General features: G+C 35.7%; 1 protein-coding gene across 1 annotated transcript in view; it reads right to left on the reverse strand.

The window, feature by feature from the left end:
* The window catches only part of l(2)gl (LLGL domain-containing protein l(2)gl), a 126,045-nt gene that overhangs the window by 31,857 nt on the left and 77,474 nt on the right, over positions 1–16,714 (reverse strand). Inside the window, exons 3-4 of the mRNA XM_089638120.1 lie at positions 1,387–1,564; positions 473–719 (exon numbers count right to left, since the gene is read on the reverse strand). Coding sequence (XP_089494246.1) covers positions 473–719; positions 1,387–1,564 — 425 coding nt within the window. The remainder of the gene's footprint in view (positions 1–472; positions 720–1,386; positions 1,565–16,714) is intronic.

Here is a 16,714-nt window from a genome sequence, read left to right on the forward strand (position 1 = left end):
AAGGCATCTAAACCCTAATAGCGGTCCAGTTACTAACTGAAATCACCGCGTCAGAGGGCTCAGCCGTCTCACCATCCTTTCTTTAAGTCAAGCCTATTGTTCAATCCCTGTAACTTCAACACTGGACAAACCATCGTACGCAGGGGCCTACTGGGAAAATGCAAGTGGGAGATAGCTAATGTCCATTAAGGGTCTGACACAACTGAGAGACAATCTTCAACAGTGAATGAGAGTTTTGTGCGATATCCAAGTTTTTTTTACATCACATACTCAATAATTTAGGTAATCCAAGAAAAACTATTTGGTAATCCATCAGCATTTTGAAAAAAAAAAAAAGGTTTCTTTTTTTAAGATATTAAATAAATATCACATTCTGACGAAATTACTCATCTTACATCTTTCCAGCTGGACTCTCTCGATTCATCGCCTTTCACCGCAGCGGGAGGGATGGATAAATAATAAGAATCCTTACTTTTGCATGACGACATCTTGGTAGATGATATCCTCGGCCATGGAGAAGGTTTCGAGGTCCAGCAAGTAGATGTTGCCCCCCTCGGTGCCGAGCAGGACTCGCTTGCCGCCCGCCTCGGCGCACACGCTCCACACCAGCTTCAGCTTGCCCTCAAGCGCCAGGGACCGGCTGCAGATAAGGCCCCCGTCCCCCGCCTCCCAAAGGTGCAGGCTGTTGTCTGAGAGAACTGACAGCAGCTTTCCCGTGCCTGGAATACAAGTATATTGAGTTAGACTAATCTTACGAAGTAATGGAAGCGATTTTTTTGTTCAGCTATTGCAATTTGATCAAACGTCGAAACAGGCCAGGAAGCAGGGTTAAAATGTGTAAATTTCAAAATGGCGCAAATCGTAGATTTGATCGCTAATCAAATTCGACAGGGGATTAAACTTCTCAAGCTTAGCGAAGTTTGTTTACAAAGGTAGTGGAGATGAGCGATAAATGCGGGTCAGCAGAATAAAAAATAGAATCAAAGAAGGTGAAGAATCGGAACGAAACAAGGATCACGACATCGACACGAAATCCATTAGAGGTATGGCCGCTTCTAGGATACTGACGGTCTCCCCATATGCCATCCATATGCTTAAGGATGTGGTGTTTGCCTCCATGCACTGTTTAACTGCCTCAATTTAGGCTTACCAACCTAACAGAGTGCCCTTGAGTTTTTTAGTAGAGTCAGGCGCCGTTCGGCTCAGGGCCGGCCCTGAAGAGCTGGTGAAAGAGAGATGAGTTGATTGGTTGCTTTCTCACCAAGGATAAAGAGAAGGTTAAAAGTACTAAGCACCACTCGTAAAGGGCTGGTGAAGCAGATGACTGGTGCCGGGAGGTAAGGGATCGAATGCTTTGTATGGTTGCTGGACTTCGTATGGACTCACCAGGGATGAAGTGAAGGTGCGTGACGGCCGTGTCGGGGCTGGTGTGATGTCCCGAGTACTCCACGCCAGGCTTGCCCAGCAGGCGCAGGGCCCCCGAGCAGGTACCCAGTGCCAGCAGCCGCAGCAGGGGGTCCCACGCCATTGCCGAAGGCTTGTGGGGGAAGCCATGTTGGACTGTCTGCAATGGACACAAATAAACATATTGTTAAATTATTATAGAAAGCCATACTCCTAACATTATGAGACTACTTCATAATTGTGATAGTTGGAGCCATGAGACATAGATGGTGCTACAGTGTAGACAGATCATAGAGGTTACAGAGTTATCGACAGATGCTGGTAGTATATAGGGTCACCCCTCCATGGTGGGTACAAAGTACTCAAAGACACGGAAAGCCGGAAGTTTCGAAAAGGCGAGAGATTCTGAGAGCATAAACGTTGGTCTCCAGACCGTTCCGCACAATCGTTCCTGATCATAATTGTTATAAGTCTAAATAGAGACACACCATCTTACTAATTCGATTCTCATACGAAAACGTGTGTATGATAAAGTCTGCCTTAAACATGGTTTAAAACCGTTTTAACCATAAATGTTGACGGCATAAATGCCTCCGTGGTCGAGAGGAAATTTGGCTGTCCTGAAACGGGAATCCTTCCCAGTTGGACAGACAAAGGTTCATTTTGTTTTGTATTGTTTGTAATTTATATATACAGGGTGTATCGGCACGTACCCGACAAACTTTAACCAGCTATTCCTTAGCACATTTGGAGTAAAATATGTTATGGGCACTTTGCTGTCCGGTAACATTTTTTTTAATAAAAAATTTACTATTCATATTTTCACCACATATCACCAATTGTTTATTCTTTGTCAAAGTTTGAAAACCCGTCTGGCAATATTTTGTTCGAGTTTCGTTGAATAATGTACGTACGTACCTACGTTGGCGCACTTTCACAATCACAACAAAATGGCACGGCACCATTTGTCTCATTTTTAACTATTATTATTCAGTGTGTACGAAAGAGCGAGGACACTTTTTGACACACTTGCTGATAACAGCTGTTGAACACGAGAAACAATGCAAATGACAGTGACGGAGTGTGGATTTTTTATTTATTTTTTGTTTTTAATGGAAAAAAAATGTTACCGGACAGCAAAGCGCCCATAACATTTTTTACTCCAAATGTGCTGAGGAATAGTTGGTTAAAGTTTGTCGGGTACTTGCCGATACACCCTGTATATAAAAAAAAAAATATATATTTGATAATTTTATTCGATTAATTTGGGGCCGTTCAAGTATTATGTAAGCACTACAGGGGGGTAGGGGGGTCTTTGCTTTGCTTATTTTTGATGACATGGGGGGGTGGGGGGTCGAGATAGTGATTACGTCAGCACTGCTCAGCAGTAATTTTTTTTTACACATTGGCAACCCACACATTGTCTATGTTTGAAAACCGAATACATATTCGGGGATTCCCACAAATTATTTATACGTTTAGGTACTCGCTTAAAAAACAGAATACATTAATAGAAAAATGCATATAGGTACCAATTTTTACGTAAGCATGGGAGGGGGGGGGGTAAGAGCTTTGCTTACTTTTGGTGACAAGGGGGAAGAAGAGGGGGTAAATAATTGTAATAAATCTGCTTACGTAATACTTGAACGGCCCCTTTCTGTTATTTCACAAATCATTCATTTAAAATAATACATAGTATACTAGTGGGCCCGGGCAGAAGTTGTCCTACCCCAGTACGCTTTCTATGTAGGGAAGTTAAAATTTGTGGTTGTATGTATTTTTGGATGAGATCTGTAAAAAAAAAAAATGATGATTGAAAAAAAAAAAATAGATCTCTGACAACAGCGCCACGTATCGGGTCCAAAACTATTATATCTTTCAAGCTGGAACCAACCATACGTATTCACAACATTTTATTAAAATTACTTTGGAGGATTCGGAGACTAGTGTGTACGAACACGATGAAATATGATTTATGAAACGTTGCTTGAAATGGATTTGGCCGTGTTTGGTGACCAGATCTGAATAGCCAGGTACTTCTCCACCTTTCTCCTCCCCGTCTCCTTCCCCTCCCCACTACTTTCAGCCTCACAACATACCCCAATCAGGGATGCCATAGTCTCACTGGCTCCAGACGTTTGGGAGCAGTTGGGACTCTTGTGCAGATTCACGTAAAAATAATTTAATTAATTTCAACGAGTCAACGCAGCTACTTTTGGCTAACAACTTCATTTCCATCGTGAGCTATGGAGCTTTGACTAATCACCGGTAAAATTGTAAAACGAATTATAAACTATAATATTATTTAACATAAATTTCGTGTGAAACCGGGTAGCAAATTAAGTACCTATTTAGTATCTACGTTATAGAAATCACCGAGAAACAGCAAAAACAAAAAGTGACACAGAAATATGATTTCCGACGAAATTGAAAACGTTATCAGATATCATTAAATTTAGGGCAGCACTATCAGTCAGGGAGATACGTCATGCGACACGCTATCACAGTGTTCGGAACTGCGGGTCGATTGACTCAGTACTCCGTAGCTCAACAGGGGTGCGCTAATCTGCGGCCGATAAGGATAAGGATAAGGATTAGCGCTGTCGCTATCGGCTGCACCTTGCCAACTATCAGAAACAGACAGACATACAACTGGGCCAGGGGTCGGCAGACCGCGGCTCTTTGCACAGGCGTGTGTGGCTCTTCAAACTCCAATTTCAACCAACCTCCACTCAAACGGCCTTGTGAGATGGAGCCGCCGAACAAACTTTAACTGTTGCCAACTCAGCTCTTTTAGAGATAGATTTTTCAAAATATTCTAGCTCTTTATTTTATGCAAAACTTTAATCATTTAATCACTACGTCGCGCAACATTTGGAATCGGGCAACTAACAATAACACTCCTTATGTAGATGGCTATCCGAAACCGGTCGCCGAATAGAAAAAAATCTGGTTTAAAAAAAGTTACATGGCATAATTTAATTAAAAGTTTTATGGCTGTCTGATCAATTGTTATCCTGTTTCCTTGACAATTTAGCTTTTCTCACTTGAAAGTCTGCCGACCCCTGAACTACGCCAACAGGTTACATTGAATTATATCGAATGTTTATATTGTATACATAATCATATCCTAATAATTGTAATAATGACTAGAGTTTAGAGAACTGCCACAATCTGCGTGGTATTATTATTTGGCCCAAAATATATCGATAACTGGAAATCGTAGTAATAATTAGGTAAGGTCGAAATTCCAGATGCCAATCATAATTACAAGAATGTACAAAGTACTCGTGTTATCAAAAATACTAATTGTATGTTCTCCTTAAGCCAACGTTTCGAACAGCATTACAGTGTCCATCATCTTTATGTAACTAATTCATAGTACCTTAAGTACTTTGTACTCTATTATATACAATTATTGAACTCCTTCGTACAACAGAACTCTCGACGATAACTTGTATTGTACTTGTTTACATCATTCATACTCAATTTATTATTATTTTTAATAATAAACTAATTTTTTTTTTTTATATTTACTCCACACAGGAGGCCCTGAAGAAAATAATTTTCCTCAGGGCCTATGTCATCTTTGGGGATGCTGTGTGGAGGGTCTTTTTGTGGAGAGGAAGGAGTGAACATGGGTCTTGAAGAGTCCCATGTTGTAGGAGGGAGGAAACACAGAGGCCGGCAGTTCGTTCCACAGCCGAGCTGTTGAACTTAAGAACGAATCGTAGAAGCGACCCGTTCTCATGTGACAAGTGTCAACTGTGTACAAATGTTGGGCGCGCGTTTGGCGTGTATCCCGACTACGCACCGGTGCCGAAGGGATCAATGACGCTAGTTCCTCAGAGCATCTTCCATTGTAATACCGATAGAACAAGGACAGCATACCTACCTGACGCCTGTGCTCTAAAGATTGCAGTCCGTTTGTTAAGATTGGGGAATCTATCAAACGGACAATGTTCATAAGACAAGGTTTTATGCATAGCATAAAGGATAACAAATAATTAAGATATGATATGTCTCGACGCCATCATCTAGTGAGAAATTTAGCACTAACAAAGCCTTTCCTACAAAAATAAAGTTGGTTGTTTACAGGTGGAAAAAATATAATGAGCAGAAATTGTTGATTGAGGTATTACTACATATTGAATCATTTGGCGGGTTGGAAATAAGCCGACATAGCTCAGTGGTTTCAGAGCACCTGACCGGATATCAGAAGGCATGGGTTCAATTCCCGTCGACGGCATTTATTTTTAGTCGGAAGATATTTTCAATTTGTATTGATATTTCAGGCGACTAATTATTGTTTATAATTATCAATTTATTATGTTACGTACTTCTGTACAACTTACCGATAACAATGTATACTTGTAAAAGCCTTCAAGATGTGAATAAATGAATAAATAAGTTTGTACGGAGAGATATCGAGAAATAGGCTCTAATTCAAGAAAATGTGAATGTTAAGAAAATAGTATAAAAATGCAGAAAGCGAACTCAAAAAATATAGTTACATATTGTGTTCTCTAACTTACGATAGATGAAGAAAGCAAAGTATAATTCGACGAACACCTGTAGACACTTACAATAGTTTATAACCAAACCTTTTAGCCGAAGAGAATATAAAACATTCTTATTCTATGTATCTCAGAACGCAGGCATTGTGAAATAAGTACAAATAGACCTGTTATGTCTGTTGGTTGTTATAACACCGTGGTTATAGCAATAATAACCCACAGGGAACATTATTGATGGTGATAGCATACGCGTGGCAGGCACGTGCATCCTATTTTATAATGCATACAGGGGTCGGAAACAACATTAAACAATAAACAATAAAAAAATAATCAAACGAAAACTACAGACATTTTCAATAGAAGAAAAAAACAGCACTGTTGGTCATGAGATACGAGCAGGATCGAAAAGTAGATTAATTTATTTTAATATCAACGGTATAAAATATACCATATACAAGTAAATTACAAACAGTGACATCAGAAAATATACAATTAACAGAAACTATAGATGGATATAAAAAGTTAGAGATACAAGTACACGCAAAACTTATAGGTAGACTAGGTTAGATTAGTATTGATTGAAATATATGATAGTATAGATACATGATATAATATATTACAATAGCTAAAATGTATGCAGTTATATTCAGGTTTTGGTTCAAAGTAGTTAAGTTCCAATCAAGCTGTTGGTTCACCTTATTGACTATTTTTATTGACCCAAGTTTCCTCAGTTGCCCCAGGCAGTTTATTTTATATACATATTTATTTGAATTTTTACGTAAGTATGAGTAGACTTACATTTTATTGGCCATGATTTAAAAGATATGATATTAAAGATTTTTTGTACCTAGCTTCTGTGCAGTTAAACAGATCCGCTACATCTGCGTACCTATTACTAATTTCATGTAATCTAGGTACAAGCGAGTGTTTGAAATGTTCAGTCTTAGAATGAATTTTTAATTTTTTAAATTCAATTTCCTGAATGGGGAGGTTCTGAAAGTAGTAGTAGAAGAAACAAAGTATCTGGGCCTCGATTCTCGTCGAAGTCATTCCACTCTGTTCGATTGGAATGAGTTTTGACGTTTGGCGTATAGTGTGTACCTTCGACGAGACTCAACGACCAATATAATATGTACTTTCGACGGCGATTGCGAGCGGCCTGTATTGGAGAATCGATACCCTGAGGCACATCATAGACGACAGACGACGTTGATGTCGACCGGCAAAGACGTACGCTCAGCATTAAGTCGAGCATGTTCAGTACAATGTTTCAGTTTTGCGGACCACAGTAAAAAGGATGCTATTTCTTACATTTTGTACATCAGCGAGCTTTGGACCAACTTTAAGAAGAGCAGCATGGAAAGGCTACGCGTGCAGTATAACAACCAGAGATGTGCTTTATTTCAAATAAATCCATTTCAAATGGAAATGCAAAATGCAAAATGGGTACTTTCCATTTTGCATTTTAAATGCTTTTCTAAAAACCATTTTGCATTTTGCATTTTAAATGCTTTTCTCAATGCATTTTCCATTTTAAATGCTTTTTTGCAACATTCTTCCTACTATCTCCACTCATCTTTTTTTCATAAGCCCCAAATATCAGTCGGTCCTCAACCTCGCTATGAGAGATAATTTACATTTGTCAAGTTGCTCCCTGGTAGGAGCCCTGGCAATTGAGTGATACCATTACAAAAAATACTGAACATGGAGCCATGACGCTGTAATATTATATATTAGATAGCAGTTTCTATGTTTGTACGTTGGCAACATTAGTCCCGCGCAAATTTTTTGTGGTTTCATAATCTGTAGTCGTGGTGTTTTTGGATTTACCATCATGTAATATGTTTGTTCTACATTGATGTCCATTATTAAATGACAAAATTGTTCAAAAATACTATAATTATTTTAATTGTTTAACCTGAGAAACCATTTTGCATTTTCAATGCATTTTGAAAATAGGTATTTTACATTTTGCATTTGAAATGCTTTTCTAAAAACCATTTTGCATTTTGCATTTTCAAATGGAAAAGTTTTGACCCATTTCCATTTTGCATTTCAAATGGTTTTGGGTACCCATTTTGCACATCTCTGATAACAACGCCTACTGCATGATATACACTACAGTGATTCCAACATGCTCACGGAGCACTAACCTCCCCACATTCTGTAATAAATATATTATTATTAATATGATTTGTGTAGTCCTTTGATAAGTTTTATGTTTTACTTGGAGTTTGCTCAGTTATGATTGGATGTAATAATCTTCGGAAATAAAAATGGCGTTTCCATTGCATAAGTATTATTTATATAAAAGTCGGTAATAATACGTTTCCGTTGGTAAAGAATTAGCTGGTATGTATTGGAGCTGGCAGTTGGCTATTGTAAGAAAAATTAAAAGGTATATTTAACATCGTGGGAAACGGGACAATCAGACAATTCGGACATGCTCGAGGTTCAGCGGTATTAAAATAAACAGAAAACCAAATCTTATATAATTTTTAAAATATTTTTAAATTGTAAAAAAATAGCTTAATCGTCAAAGTACTAGTCGTTACACCACTAAAACCATTGAAAATCATAAAATGAACCGCACATAATAAAGTTGCTCGAAATACATAACATAAATAATCTATTTCCATCTGAACTTGATTGGTTCAACGCACTCCATTCTGCAAAATCATTCAAGTTTGACTGCTCCAAGGATTGACACAAGACACAAGTAAAGGCGTACCGCCGACAGCTCCCTTGCAACGCCTCACTCCAACTCAGAAAAGATGCATGTAACAGAAAGAGAGGTCACAACGGGGCAATCGGTGAGTTGATCTGACAGTACCGTGTAACCGTCAGACGTGACAGCCACAGATAATTAATAATACAAATATTATATTTGGTTACTGCTTAAAGATCCATCGATGCATCACACATCTAACAATAACACTCCTTATGTAGACGACGATAAGGTTTAAAATCCCGCTTTTTATAGGTATCAACTTTATTTTTCTGGGCTTATAAAAAGATATATCAAAAAATGCTAGATTATATCAAAGGCCAAAATGTGTTCCACTCGCAAAATTTTATTAAGAAAATATGAATATTAAAATTTATAATTAATTAAGAAGTTAATTTCATTTTTTTTTTTTATTTTTTATTGTTGCTACATTATTTTACAATATTTATATTCTAATTCAGTAATGTTGGCCTCACTGGGTTGTTTACCCGTGCTGAGGCCCCCATTTTATAATATAAGAATTTATACATTTAAAAATAAAACAACATTAAAATTAAGATAAATTTAAACTAAAAATAAAGATTAAAAATTAAAATATAATTATCACACTAAAAGAAAAATATTAAAAGAGAATGGAAATCGGCATTTATAATGATTTATGTGTTTGTGCGTGTTGCGTGTTTTATATATTTTTTTGTGTTGCGTGTATATGTTTTATTCTTTTATGTCATGGAATTTTGGTAATATTGTCTTTTTTGTTCTTTAATCCATTTTTTTATTTTGTGTTTGAATTTATTTTTATTTTCCTCAATTTTTGTTTCAAGTGGAAGACTGTTGAATGCTTTAATAGCGTGGTATTTATGGTGTCTTTGTCCAAAGGTAGTGTTTACCGTCGGAGTTTTTATGTTTTCTTTGTACGCTTGTCTGACCGGTCTATTAGTGATATTTTGTGTTTGTTGGGGTTTGTTTTTTTGGTCATTATTTTGGTATTTTTAAATTGAACTTCTCTTTAATCGCTTTTAGTAGGTGATTATCGTTTTCGAGTGTTTTGATATTTTCATATTTGCATAGTAAAAACGCAAGATTATTTTTTTAATAATTACCATAAGTCACTAAATATAAGTCTTAGACGTAAGTCAGTAGTTTTAGTATTTATTATTTAATAAATATATTTGTACAGCGCCTTGAGGTGATTTTTCAAGAAAACGGCGCTATATAAATTAGCCAAATATAAATACAAATCCGTATAAAAATGTTACTACACCTTTGATTAAAATAATATATATTCAGTTTGGTTGGACATTTTGGACTAAAATCAACATTTAAATTGATGTTCTTAAAAAACATGTTATTTTTATGGATAATCTCTATTCAGAAGTTGAAAAATTAATTATATAAAATCACCTAGATAGAAAAAATCTCAAAGTACGCTCCGAAAATTATTAAAAAACATATATATGAAGAAATTCAGTGTATCTTGAAATACCAGATGTCCTGTGATATTGCTCTACTTTAAATAAGTCCTGTTTTATTCAATATTTTCACAATGGTCAAATTACACTTATTCATTTTTTATATAAGCGCGTTCCCTCTATCATTCGTATTTACATATCTCCCTTTCAAACCACCTTCAGTAATCTCTTTCTTCTTTTTGAACGCTTACAACGGAACCTTAAACAGTTGACACTGGTCAGAACGATAGGAGTAGATGGGAGTGCACATCGGACGTACGTAAGAATGGATTAATTTAATATAACGAATCTTTATTATTTTGTAGCCACAAATCTGAACGCAGCAAAATATTATACTCGAAGAATGCCGATAGTCAAAAACCAGACATCGAAAGCTTAAAATACAAGAGGAAGATTATAGAAAAATGATGACTGGTGAATCATGAATTCAGCAGAAGAGAAACGCTAAATCAATCCAAACATTTCAAGTTTGTTGGTTTGCAACACCAACTTAAAAATAGCACCGTTTGCCTTTCAGAGAATTCTGAAGCTTTCTCGCCACAAATCAAAGCACAAAGTGGACTGGATTCATCGAGATATATGCCCTGATACGTCCCGTGCTATTTCTGGTACATGCATTCCGAAAGTTCTAAGGAACATTAAATAGGAATTCCAATTAGAGCACTCTGAATATATTGCAGACCAAAAGGAAGTTAGGATGTCCAATCGCAACAAAATCATTGTTGTATTGTCTCTATACTGTAATGTACATTATACTCTTGGAGTCCTCGAGGGCAACCACCACTTTCCCGAACCGTTTTAAGAGGAAGCTACAAGTCAAAAATGTGTATATTCTAGGTATACTTTATATTGTATGTAATAGGCATTAAAATCGCTTGACAAACGGAGTCTAGAAACGTCCGATTTCAAGCACAAAACTGGTTTTATTTATTTTGTAAATAATTTTATAAGAAAGGGGCCGTTCAAGTATTATGTAAGCACTGTAGGGGGGCAGGGGGGTATTTGCTTTGCTTATTTTTGATGACATGGGGGGGTGGGGGGTCGAGATAGTGATTACGTCAGCACTGACACTAACATTGTCTATGTTTGAAAACCGAATACATATTCGGGGATTCCCACTGTGTCAATAAAGTTTGTTTAAATGAATATTATGTGCATTAAAGTCCTCTATCCTAAGTCTATTGTCTATTCTGTTTTTTTTATTGATTCATAAGTGCTGCTTATGAATCAATAAAAAAAACAGAATACATTAACAGAAAAATGCATATAGGTACCAATTTTTACGTGAGCATGGGAGGGGGGGTAAGAGCTTTGCTTACTTTTGGTGACAAGGGGGAAGAGGGGGTAAATAATTGTAATAAATCTGCTTACGTAATACTTGAACGGCCCCAAAGCAAAAAAGTTAATCAAGTGAAACTGTCACAGATAATCTTAGCTACAATACTGTATTTTTTAAAAGTTGTTGACTTTACGCGTTCATACAATTCTATTGAAAAAAAGAAAATTTTTAGTAGTTTACATTTTTATTGTTTATAGAGTAATTTCTTTTTTATTTGTATTCTACTCATGCGAAACGATAGGAAAACTTATCTAAAGCATATTTTTTGGTATTCATAATGTACACCAATTCGTTATAAAGATTAATCAAAATAGTAATTTAGCATTAAGCTTCGCCTTAACGACCAGATAAGTCCATCTATCCGTTCTCATGTCAAGACTCTACTTTGTTTAAACGAAGCAACTATTTAGCAAATTGCGTAGTTTTTTTCTAATGTGATTAACGGTACTATTTAATGAACCAAACGGTTCACCCAGCTATTTTTGCAGAAGAACAGCAATGGATATCGCTAAGGCTTCATACCCTGTACCACTACAACAAGGCTGCCCAACCCCAGGCCCGCGGGCCATAATGTGGCCCGCGAACGAATTATAAGTGGCCCGCGTGAACCATTTTCAAAAAACCCGCCAATCCGCCAATTTGAAAAAGTATCGCTATTTGGGCTACTCAGACCGAGAATCAGCGACGAAAAAATCTAACCTGTTGAACTTACTTTTTATACAAAAATACACCGGTTTTGATATAGTATTTTTTGCGTCCGAAATGGAATCTTGTAGCCACCCCCCCCCCCCCCCATGGAATTCGAAAAATTGTTGTGGGGAATCACATATGATGTTTTTGGGTGCGCGGAATTTTTTCTCAGCGAAGTTCCGTAACAACCCCCCACCCCATGGATTTCAAATATTTGGTGGGGAGTACTCATTTTGAATTTTTTTTGTGAGGAATTATGTTTTATAGAAATTCTCTAACAACCCCCCCCCCCCATGGAAATAGGAACCGTCAGGTATTCAGTGGCCCGCCAGTGATTCAAAATCGTCAATTTGGCCCAACTGTTAAAAAGGTTGGGCAGCCTTGCACTACAAGAACGAGTAAAACTCTGTTCCAATTACAATAAATGATGGAATCATCGTTAAATTTGGTCTCCCTTTTACAATATTCATTCCGATAACATTGAAAAGATTCAACATAAGTTCCTGAAGTATATAAACTATAAATTGCATATTCCTGTAGAAAACATTGATTATAACTTCTTACTAGATAAATTGTCCCTATTAAAACTTTCAGAAAGAAGAATAAACACAGATTTAATAGTACTACATAAAATACTTCATTACAAAATTGACTGTCCTGAGTTACTCCAATTAATCAGCATCCACATACCCAAAAGATCTTGCCGAAATTTTACTACCCTTTAATTTTTACAACACCGGGACACTGTCTTATCAAAATTCCCCGATTCCAAGACTTCACAGTCTCGGAAATAAATACTCTGATCTGGGAGATATATTTCATCTTAAAAATAATCAATATAAATATTGTTTATTTCAATTCTTTCATATATCGAGACACAAATAGACATCTATAATTTCCGCAATATATATTGTTATTTTGAATATCTATTTATGTGAGACTTCTTATTTTATTATATGCTTTTATTGTTTTTTTTTCGATTGTTGTGAACTCCTGCATTTAATAAATCTACACATACCTACACGAACAACTAGGCAAATATCAACATTTTACATACATACATCTCATTCCAACTATAGTTTTCACTCTCCAATACAACGTTTACACAGTCTTGGTAACAAATACTTAAATAATATAAATGTATTTGACAATAATTTGAACTTGGCCAACTTTAAACGGAGCATGTGCGAACTATTTTTACCTAATTTGTAAACTATTGTTATACTTTCTTATTATCATTATGGTTGATTTTGTGGATTTTGGCAGATGATATATTTTTCATCTCACTTACTCTATCCATACCTATATTTTTAAAATTCTTATATTTTATGTAACATATTTTGTCAACTCTGATATTTTTTTATGTAACCTGTATTTAGTTAACACTGATTTTTTTAAAATTTTTTATATGTTATCTGTATAACTAAAAAATAAAGATGTACATTATTATGGGTAAAAGCCCTATGGGCGTTTAAATAAATAAAATAAAATAAATAAAATAGTAACATTTTTTTCTTTTTTCGTTGTATTAAGTTTCCTTTATTGTTTTAATTTTGTAGAATTTATAATAACTGTGATACTCAACTATTAAACTTTGTAGTGTGTAAAAGCCCATTAGGGCGTGAAATAATAAATAAATATTTATGATATATTAGTGGACCGCTTTTGGTAATGAAATTCTCGGACGTCTCAGACTTCTTCCATCATTCACTACTATACAGGGTGTATCGGCACTAACCCGACAAAGTTTAACCAGCTATTCCTTAGCACATTTGGAGTAAAAAATGTTATGGGCACTTTGCTGTCCGGTAGCATTTTTTTTTCAATTAAAAACAAAAAAATTAAAAATTTCCACACTACATCACTGTCATTGGCATTGCGTTTCGTGTTCAACAGCTGTTATAAGCAAGTATGTTAAAAAGCGTCTTCGCTCTTTCGCACACACTAAATAATAATAGTTAAAAATGAGACGAATGGTGCCGTGCCATTTCGTTGTGATTGTAAAAGTGCGCCAATATAGGTACACACGTGCATTATTCAACGGAATTCGAATAAAATATTGCCAGATGGGTTTTCAAACTTTGACAAAGGATAAAACAGTGGTGACATGTGGTGAAAATATGAATAATAATTTTTTTATTAAAAAAAATCGTTACCGGACAACAAAGTGCACGTAAGATTTTTTACTCCAAATATGCTAAGGAATAGCTGGTTAAAGTTTGTCGGGTACGTGCCGATACACCCTGTATATTAGTGGACCGCTATTGGTAATGACTTTCTCGGACGTCTCCGAATTCTTCCATCATTCACTACTATATATCACAATGTTACTGTTAGAAACCTACATTACATCTACTTTAATTCTACTACGTATCTCATTCCAGTGCAGAGAGATTGTGTGAAGTATTCCTCGGGCGTCTCAACTTCTTCTACCGTTAAAACCACTCTCTAAACACTCCTGGCACTAATAAGAACAAAATTTTCACCTATATTGGTCGACTACTTTTCGAGTTTCTAGTTCCTGTAAAAACGGAACTGCAGGTCTTGAAAGAGTGAATTGATAGATTTCTTAACAAACTATCAGTAAAACATGAATATATTATGAGAATGTCGGAACACGTTTTCAAAAAATTCTAATATTGTCGCATTTCGCCAGTATATCAGGAAACGCGCAGCTGCATGAACAAGTGTTCCGATATATTCTGAATGGAACAATATTTTCTCCGTGCAATACACGGGTTCATCATCAATTACTTTATTTTATTAAGGCGATGCACTACGTAGTAATGCAAAATCATGTGTTTTTAGTTTGAAAATTTGGTCGCCGAGAAATGTTTCAAATGCTTTAATTAAATACTGCGAGTAGAATCTTTTTTTATAAGCCCAGAAAAAATAATGTATACGGCCTCTGAAAACTGCTTTAAAGTTCAAAATCTCCTACTTACGAACCCATTTTCGGTTATGGTTTTATTGTATAATGTGGCAAATTAAGTTATTTATAAAATGATCGAAAAACATTTAAATATTTGTGCCTGAACATCCACAAAATAAAATAAAAGACAATTTTTGGCCATGTTTTTTTCTTGCATAAATCAAAACAGGTGGATGGTGTTTAGCGGGAATTTAAGCCTTATCGCCATCTACGTAAGGTGTGTTATTGATAGCGGCTCGATTCAAAATATTACACGAAGTAGTGCATCGCCTTAAAAAGACCTTCCGCCTAGTTCTCCAAGGAAAAGAGACGGGTTTGCGTAAAGTAACTTATAAGAATGAAGATGGGCCTTCTGCGTGTGATAGTAGGTAGGTATCGCCCAGTACAGTCCAGTCAGCAGTGAGCGCCAACAACGGCATGATAACGGCCTATTGTCTGTTACCAGTACATTGTACGACGGCAATAGGGAAGGTAACAAATCTTATACTAATGGTACAAATTACAGTAATTAGTAATTGCATACCATTTAAAACATGTTGATTCATCACATCCAAGGTCGAGATTCTGAGAAAAGACTGCCTCAAACATTATGAGCAAAAGACGATATGAAAGCTTCTAGAGACATGCGACAAAACCGTTTCTCATTGTCTCACTGCGATGTACAAAAAAAAATTAAAAAATTAATCCCTAAAGCCTTTGACAATTTCGCAATGAACTTCTCATCAAATAAAATAAAGTATTTTAGTATTACGTTCGATTTCAGATAAATTCTCTGTTTTCAAACGTATTTCAAAATAAAATACTGTTTTTGAAAGCAGATTTTGGTACAGACAGTATGTACCATGTGCATTAGAGATATTTAAAAAAATTGACACAAAAGTAAACAAAGATAAATTCGTGATGGTTTTTATCGTGTAAACTGTAATTACTATTTTGGCACAAAACTAAAAAAACATATTTAATTAGAGAAAAGTATTATAAAAGTTACTGTGACATCACCCTTTTTCGTTACATTTAAGGTTAAACGCAACGCTCGTTGTATTCTACGTGTTCACAGATGGCGTTAATTAATTAATTTTGTTTAAATACGCTTTTGCAAGGTATTGCTTTACAATATTAAGACAAATCATTTGTTTGCGCCCGTATATACGCAATATGAATATGAATCAATAGTTTTGTTCGTTTAAAGACTTAATTCTTTCGAGAAAGGCACACAAATACAATATTTTACCGATGATTCAATCCAATATTGTATTTGTATGCCTTTCTCGATAGAATTGAGTTTTTATATGGACAAAACTATTCATTCATATTCATATTGCGTATATGAGGGCGCAAACAAATAATTTGTCTTAATACTGTAAAGCAATACCTTGCAAAAGCGTATTTAAACAAAATTAATTAATTAACGCCATCTGTGAACACGTAGAATACAACGAGCGTTGCGTTTAACCTTAAAAAAAAATTGCAAACCTTGAAAATATTTTCCAAATGCTAAATATTTCATAGAATCATTTCAATTTTTTTTGGGAGCGTATATGGTAAAATTTTGTGTGCTCTCTTTCTAACACTGTTTAAATGAGATAGCATAACTTTTATGAGGCCGTGTAAGGCCGGTAGATATATCTCCTA

The sequence above is a fragment of the Hesperophylax consimilis genome, chromosome 12, assembly GCF_061612785.1.
Source record: "Hesperophylax consimilis isolate HC1 chromosome 12, BYU_Hcon_1.0, whole genome shotgun sequence".
Taxonomy (NCBI): domain Eukaryota; kingdom Metazoa; phylum Arthropoda; class Insecta; order Trichoptera; family Limnephilidae; genus Hesperophylax; species Hesperophylax consimilis.